Source organism: Octopus bimaculoides, chromosome 2 (assembly GCF_046866305.1).
Source record: "Octopus bimaculoides isolate indiv1 chromosome 2, ASM4686630v1, whole genome shotgun sequence".
Lineage (NCBI taxonomy): Eukaryota > Metazoa > Mollusca > Cephalopoda > Octopoda > Octopodidae > Octopus > Octopus bimaculoides.
The window spans coordinates 36,076,329-36,084,849 of NC_142929.1; the positions used below are offsets into that span (position 1 = coordinate 36,076,329).

Below are 8,521 nucleotides of genomic sequence, written 5' to 3' on the forward strand. Positions count from 1 at the left end.
GTGTTTGTGTCTATTTAACTTGACATTGTATGATGGTTGTAAAGATGCGTCACCATTGTATAAGTGGTGTCATTCACTTCCAATCTTCCATGAAAATTTGTTGTCTGGTCGTGGGGAAATTTTACCTTGCTTGGAAATAGGTAAGGGCTGGTAACAAGAAGGACATCCAGCCACAGAAAATCTACCCCACTGAATTTTGTCTGACCCATGCAAGCATGGAAAAGTAGGCATTAGGACGGTGACAACACAATTCACAATTGCCATTTCATCTCCTCTGCCAATTACTGGGGCATAAACAAACCAACACCAATTATCAAGTGGTGGCGGTCAGGCACAAGCATTACGACACACACACACACACACACACACACATATTTATATACGCCAGGTTTCTTCCAGTTTCTGTCTACCAAATCTACTCACAAAGTTTTGCTTAGCCTGAAGTTATAGCAGAAGATACTTTCCCAAGGTGCCACACAGTGGGACTGAACTCAGAACCATATGGTTGGGAAGCAAACATCTTACCACACTATCATGTCTGTGCCTACACTGACTATCCGTTCATTAGTATCTCTGATCAGAAAAAGTAAACCAATCATTGTTGTTTGGCCTCAAGTCAGCTCTGAGCAAGGAGACATATGAGTGAAGTGGTCCAACTATGACCATCACATGTTATTTTGGGATAATATATCCCAAGACTGATTTGTAACAAATCTGTCTTACTGCACAGGCCTGGCTGTGTGGTAAGAAGCTTTCTTCCAAGTGATGTGGTTCTGGGTTCAGTCCCAACATGTAGCACCTTGGGCAAGTGTCTTCTACTATAGCCTTGGTCCAACCAAAGCCTTGTGAATGGATTTTGTCAATGGAAACTGAAAGAAGCTTGTTGAATATATATATATATATATATATATATATGTGTGTGTGTGTGTGTGTGTGTGTGTGTGTTTGTCCCCCACCACTGTTTACAACCAGTGTTAGTGTGTTTATGTTCCTATAACTTAGCAGTTTGGTAACAGAGTCCAATAGAATAGATATCAGGCTTAAAAAGAATAAATATTAGGGTTTATTCAGTCGATTAAAATTCTTCAATGTGGTGCCCCAGCATGGCCAGTCTAATGACTGAAACAAGTAAAAGATAAATGATAAAAATATATGTTAAAATTCACCAGAAATACTTTAAAAACTCATCAAATACAAACATGTGGTTAAAAATATTCATTTTGCTGTTAAACCTGACTGAATATTCCTATACTAAAAAGTGGTCCCGAGACGACTCATCTCATCTAGTGTTTCTCATCATTTGCAAGACAGTAGGATGTTATTTGAGGGAAATTTGGCTAATATTTCTAGCAGGTCAAGCACCCATCTAGAGGTTTCCTCATTGGTTTGTTCATTTTCAGCGACATGCACATTGGATTTCAATGAAACTAAAATGAAATTTTGACTTCTGTATTTTCAGAGTGGAGAGGTTGATTGCTGGCCATTAGAATGTCCAAAGCTGATGTGTTCTGATGTGGTCAAAATGTCTGGAGACTGTTGTCCAAGGTGCATCGATGATGACCCGTGTCATGAAAATGATCAATACAGTGTAATTAATGCCGGCTTGATTCCAAGCCTTTGTAGATACCATGGTCGTAAATACCGTCATAATGATCACTGGAACCTCCATGGAGATAAATGTACCACTTGTAAATGTAAGGTAAGTATGTTTGAAATGATATCAACTAGAGAAAAATAATCTATCCTCCTTTTTAATTCCTTACTATTTTAAAATGTTCTTTGTATGTTTATGCTTTACTTGTTTCAGTCATTTGACTACAGCCATGCTGGGGCACCACCTTGAAGAATTTTAGTCAAATGAATCAACCCAGTACTTATATTTTTTTTTAAAGTCTGGTACTTATTCTGTCGGTCTCTTTTGCTGAACCACTAAGTTACAGAAACATATATAAACACCAGCAGCACCACTTATCAAGCAGTGGAAGAGGACAAACAAAGACACACTCACACACAAGCACACACAGTCACATACACACACACACACACACACACACATACACATGTGATGGGCTTCTTTCAATTTCCATCCACCAAACACCAAATCCACTCACAAGGCTTTGGTCAGCCCTAGACTTATAGTATAAGACATTTGCCCAAGACATCTGCCTGAAGCCAGAACCATGTGGTTGGAAACGTCTTAGCACACAGCCCAAATATTTCAGAATTGTAATTGTCTAGCAAATGATTTGATCCCTGAGACTGCATGTTCAAACTGAAGCAGTAATATCATGGAATAGCCATTTTGGCCATCTAAAACACATAAATACTATTATATTCACTTTCCAGTTATTTCTTGAGGTGTTAAAATTTTTGCCATACAACTTCATCTTAGTAACAGACATCATTCTATGGCAACTGCATTGTAACAGAACTGTGTCAGTGATCAAGTTACAGTTGTACGACAAAAATTTTAATGCTTCCATCCAGTCATTTCATCACCCACCATTCCTGAGAGTCCCATAGGAGTAGAGTCCTCTTTCTTTTTCCCAAGGTTTCTCTTTCTACAACTTTTACTTCCCTTTGTACTTACTTTTGACTTTTGGTCATGGTCAATGGTTATAAGTGAGTGCATATATATATATATATATATATATATATACCCTCACAGCTGACAAGTGGTGTAGCTGAAAGAGGATGACATAACCAGAAGCCAATGACCACCAGAAGAGAAAGATGACCCCCATTGTTTATATCCAGTTCGTTTCCCCCTCCATACTTTAAAGAGGCCGTAGGCCAACAAGTCTTAGGGCCTGATGATATGCCATAAAGATACTCTTTATGGTGAGAAACCCTGGGTAACCCTATAAACAGGCCTTCACCAGTAATAAATATATATATATATGTGTGTGTATATATGCCCGTGCGATGCCACATAAAAGCACCTGTGCAGTGCCATGTAAAAGCACTCAGCACACTCTGTAAAGTGGTTGGCATTAAGAAGGGCATCTGGCCAGAGAAACCATGCCAAATCAGACTGGAGTCTGGTGCAGCTCCCCAACTTTCCAGCTCTGGTCTAACCATCCAACTCATGCCAGCATAGGCAGCAGATGTTAAATGATGATGGTGATGATGATATACAATGTGGTAAAGCTTCAACAAATAGAAGACCACTTGATCAGTTAAGAGAGTAAAAATAAAAGCCACAGATCTTTGTAAATACAGCTAACCAGAGTTTCCTGGTCAAAATTATTATTTATTTCACCATTTTTCAAGCTGAGGACATGATTTTTTTTTTGTCAGTTGTCGTTTAAACATTATCTGCTCAAAAAGACAAGTGACAAATGACTTTAAAAATGGTGAAATTGTTGAAACAAGCTGTGGACTAATCGTATGTGTGTGAGTGCATGCACATGTGTGTAAGTATGTGCTTACACTAAGTTACAGAGTATGACCACTAAGTTACAGAGACATAAATAAACACAGCAGCACCACTTATTAAGCAGTGGTGGAGAACAAAGACACACTCACACATAAACATACACACACACACTCACATACAGAGTCACAAACACACACACACAGTCACATACACACGTACACACACATGTGATGGGCTTCTTTCAATTTCCGTCGACCAAATACCAAATCCACTCACAAGGCTTTGGTCAGCCCTAGGCTTATAGTATAAGACATTTGCCCAAGATGTGTAATGTAAATGCATATATACTTGTGTTTGTAATCAATTGAATAGCATCATGTGAATGCTCAGTGATGTTATGTTATCCAGCTTTTAAAATATTTTATTGCCAACTTATATGAAAATGTTGTTTGATTACATTTTTTTAATGTATTTTTTCTTCTTTTTCTTCTTTTTTTTCTAATTGCAGCGCGGACACATATGTTGTTCTTTCAACCAGACTTGTACAGCCCTTGAAAGATCTCCGTGATCGAATAATGTGATTTAAGTTTGCAACGGCGACAGTTTGTTGCCTACATTTTCCAGCAAAATACAGCCATTCCATGCCGCCACGTATGACAATGTAGAATGCCATCCTAGCTGTACGGGCCTCTACTAAATGTAACTAACTTAAATGAGACTTGGGCGTCCTGTGCTGCCCATGCATTCCCTACTCTTCTGGCAGCAGGATGGCTGCAGCTGCAGTAGTTGCTGCTGGAGGTGCATTGGTTCCTTGTCAGCTTTTGGTGTAGCTCTCTTTGAAATCTCTGCTCATTGTACTAAGACGGACTTCTACAAGAAATTAAATGATTAAAAAAAAAAAGCAACAAGTTTGGCATATAACAGGCACACAAACTGCAAGAATTAAATGATTGGTTGAAAACAGTGAGAAAGGGCGTGTATGAATATGTATGTATGTGTGCATGTATGAGAGAAAGAGCAAGAAAATAAGAGATTCTGGAGTTCATTCATGGAAAATTGTGTACATTGACTGTGTTGTTCTGGTCTCAGACTAGCTGCCCTTAAGCAAATATCTCTGTTGATACCAAAATGTAAAAAAGACAACATTGATGTGAAAATTTCTGAGTCTGTGTGTGCATATGTATTATAGTAAGATATATTAATAGCTGCCTACTGAGCTGAATCTGTCAGAAAACTTTACCAAAATATGCTCAGGGAATCTAATAGCATTGCCGCTTTTCTCTTCTATCTGATCTGACTGGTCCTGTCTTCTCCAGACTTTGTCTGCCAGTTCGGCTATACACCCTTATACACCAAGTGGAACTCCTTCCAATTTATTTTATTTTTTAATTTCAAATTGAGGTGGGAAGTATTTGTTATTTTGGCCAAAAAAGAAAAACAAAGGAAAAGAAAAGAAAGGAAAATGACACACACAAAAAAGAAAAATTCTTACTGTTTATTTCTATTCTACCTCTATTATTTTTTTTTACTTTCATTTTTTTTTTTTCGTCTAAGAAATAATTTTAGATGCAGCAAAGATGAAGGACAAGGTCAGACAGTTAAAGATTTAGAGTAGAAATTTAATAGATAAACCCATAAAATGGATTCAGACGGCTAAAAATGTTTTCAGACCAAAGGAGAGATCAGACAACCAGAGAAATTATATTTCAATTTCTGTTGTAAGAAGACTAGGTTAGACAGCTTCCAAAATAATTTAGAAACTTCTGCTTACTTCTACATTAAAGACTTATCAGACAAATTGAGAAACAGCACATAATCTTCACAAACGGTAAAACTGTCCAAATAATATTCCAATTTGTTTCTTTTTAGTTTCCATACATATAAATATATTTGTAGGAACTCCCATATCTTTCCTGTATACTCTTCCATTAGATTCATGGATCTCTATTTTTCATATACCCCAAGTCAAATACTATCTCTTTGTTCTCACTCACCTTCAATGTTATCAACTTTCATTTCTCTCTTCCCACCATCTTCCACAAAATCACCCAATTTGTGTTACCTTATTCTATGTTTATCAATTCCTATCTCATTTTTATTATCATATTATTCATGTTCACCAATTTCAATCTTACTTCCAGCGCAATATCTAAAAATAATTGAAAATTACCCTGCATTTCATTTTAAAAAAATTTTTTGTAAGATACTAAAATATCCTTTGCACATGAGAATACAATGATTATAGTCAATTGAAAGCCTACCTAGACTATATTATAACATCAAGGCTTATTTAAGAGGTAAAATACATTCTAATCTCATAGATTCAAATTGATCCCAGCTTCCAGTTGCAACAACATATAATATTCTTTATAAAACCTTAAATAGATTATCTCTTCTCCTTTTCCTGTTCACAACACTATGTTGGTGTGAACTAATCAATATGTGAGGAACTGTATACGTATAAGGTATAAATGTGTGAATGTAAACACTTCTTAAATGTATGAATGTGTGCACTTCTTAAATGTGTGAATGTGTGCACTTCTTAAAATTCTTAATATTTCTTTTCATTTTTCTTCAGTGGTAGCATTATCTCAATTTATATTTTATTTTGTAATAATTTGGTCTTTAACAATAGCACAATAGTTTAATGCTACTATCTTCAGAACAGATTGCAATCCAGATCCATTAGAAGGTCATGTGACTTAGATTTCAAGAGGCTTCATTAAACACTTGGATTTTTAATTTGTATGACAGCAGTGAAATTAAGTTTTATTCAAGGGAGTTGGAATATTTGCTTCCATGAGTGTAATGTTAAGGTACTGGATTACTGACTACATGAAATAAGGACAACTTTATTGCAGTTTTAATTTAAAAAAACCTTGCTACAGTACTTAAACAATACAAATTACACTGCTTGATCCAAGCTGTCTACTATTAGATGTCACACCTACTTCATGATTTGGTGTTTGATACTAATATGGTTATACAGCTGTAAAAATAATTGCTCTAACATAATGTAAACACACAAATCTCCATGTGAGCATGGGAAAATGAACATTGAATATATTAAAAAAGAAAAATATTGCTGTCAATACACCATACTTCAAATTATTTGCCACTTGGGTACAGAACCTCAAATTCACAGCAATGGGGATTATGGAAATAAAAGAATAAACTTTCATCTTTGAATTATATACTTTTAAATCTTTGCTTTTTATTTTCCCCTTCAGATAATTTTCTCCTTTAAATATCCTTCTTATTTTTCAAGTTGTTAAACTTGCAACCTTCTGTTTCCAGCAAGCCTATAAACAATGGTAGATACAAAACGTATGTGTTGTGTGCATATATATATATACACACACATGCATTTGTATGTACTAGTTTACATGTGTTTCTATTGTCCAAAAGTATAGGAGCTGGGGGCAGAGAATCTGTTTACTTCAAGTAATACAAAGCAAAAAATTTAATCAAATATTTAATTATAATTAACAAATAAAACATAACAGTTATGTATTATTACTAGAATTAAATTACTCTTCTAAAAATACTTTCTCTATAGTATCCCCTTAATTTGTTTTTTAACAGTAATTGAAATTTCTTTCAAGAACTTAAAGCCCCTGGTAGGTTTCTGATTGTTCAACCAAACATGAAAGAAAATTACTTTATTCAAGTAAAGACTAATAAAATTGCTCTATGTTTATTAAAATCATTTCCTGAAGACTGAAAATAATAAATTTCAAACGAAAACCTGATGCCTTTAAGTGAAGTAAGTCATCATGACTCCTCATTATTGTGTGGTAGCCTACTGTGTAGTTTACAGCCACCATCACACAGCATTATTTTCAGCCTGAGGACATTCAAAATGCAAGGCTCAAATATCATTAAACTACTTGATTCTATCTGATATATACTTCTCCAAATTCAGAGTCAAAGTGATAATAGAATTGTGTTTAGTGCTATAACTGGTCATATACTCTGTCCTACCAAATTTTAGCTTAAATGATTACCACAATGTTATCCATTAAAACTGCTGTGAAAATGACATGTTTAAAAACTTAAGATTCTTCTATGGAAGTAATATGGTGAGAATAACTTTAACTGGAACCTCTCTAAATATCTCAGAAATGTACGTGTAGATTTGAAACATTCACATTCAGTTGAAATACCTTTGCTACAAAAAAGTAAGGCAGCATGCTGGCAGTCATTAGCACTTTCAGACCAAATGCTTAGTGGTATTTCTTGTCTCTTTATATTATGAATTCAAGTTTGACTTTGCCTTTCATCTTTCATCGATAAAATAAGTACCAAAGTCAATGTAATCACCTCCCACTCGCCTCAGAAAATTGCTGGCCTTGTGCCAAAATTAGAAACCAGTATAATACAAAAGTTTAATTTTGAAACAATAAATATAATCTTCAAATTTACTTCCTGACCAAGAGCTTTTGCAAATGATATCAACAGTTTGAAATCTCTCTCTTTCTTTATATATATATATATATATATATATTTCCTATTTCAGAAAGTTGTATTATCTTCCTGTCAATAATAATTCATAAAAGTCACAATACTAGGAGTGAAAAGAGATATGGTACTGTACAGACACAGCTAGACCATACCAGTACATAATTAAATCAATATTGATCTGGCGATAACAATGCCTAATTTGAATGACATTTTAACCTTTCTTTCTGCTCATTCTCTGTTGTATTTATTCCAAAATGTCTAAGTGTTACCTAAAGCAATTACTTCTCTAGTCACAGATATGTTGTATTATGTTTGGGGACAAGTCACCCAAATTTATTTGATTAAAAAAAGAAAGGAGCATTTCTAAATCATAGAGGAGTGATTAGTGTGGCTAGAATCATTCAGTTGCACGTGTGAAAATGCCATGGGAGTTATGATAAACTACTTGTCTATCTGGAGGTTTCTTGGAATAAGATTTGAGTTGACTTCAAAATGTTGATAGAGACAGGCTGAGTATTTCATGCTTGATAAGCAATCAATTGTTCAGGAACAAGAGTGAAAGAGACAAAGGGAAGTAGCAATTTCCTGTGTCTTAGACATAAATTTATATCTGCACCTTCATTTCATAACTGTTCTCAGTGGTTTTCATTTTTATCTCTTTCTAATCTTATTGCTGGT

At 34.9% G+C, this 8,521-nt stretch overlaps 1 protein-coding gene across 3 annotated transcripts in view; it reads left to right on the forward strand.

Moving 5' to 3' along the window:
- Nucleotides 1-4,864, forward strand: part of LOC106871713 (protein kinase C-binding protein NELL1) — a 389,762-nt gene extending 384,898 nt beyond the window's left edge. For all 3 annotated transcript variants that reach the window (XM_052976225.2, XM_052976230.2, XM_052976231.2), the window contains 2 exons: nt 1,460-1,699; nt 3,888-4,864. In XM_052976225.2, coding sequence (XP_052832185.1) covers nt 1,460-1,699; nt 3,888-3,947 — 300 coding nt within the window. In that variant the 3' untranslated portion in view covers nt 3,948-4,864. The remainder of the gene's footprint in view (nt 1-1,459; nt 1,700-3,887) is intronic.
- Nucleotides 4,865-8,521: the final 3,657 nt, after the last annotated feature.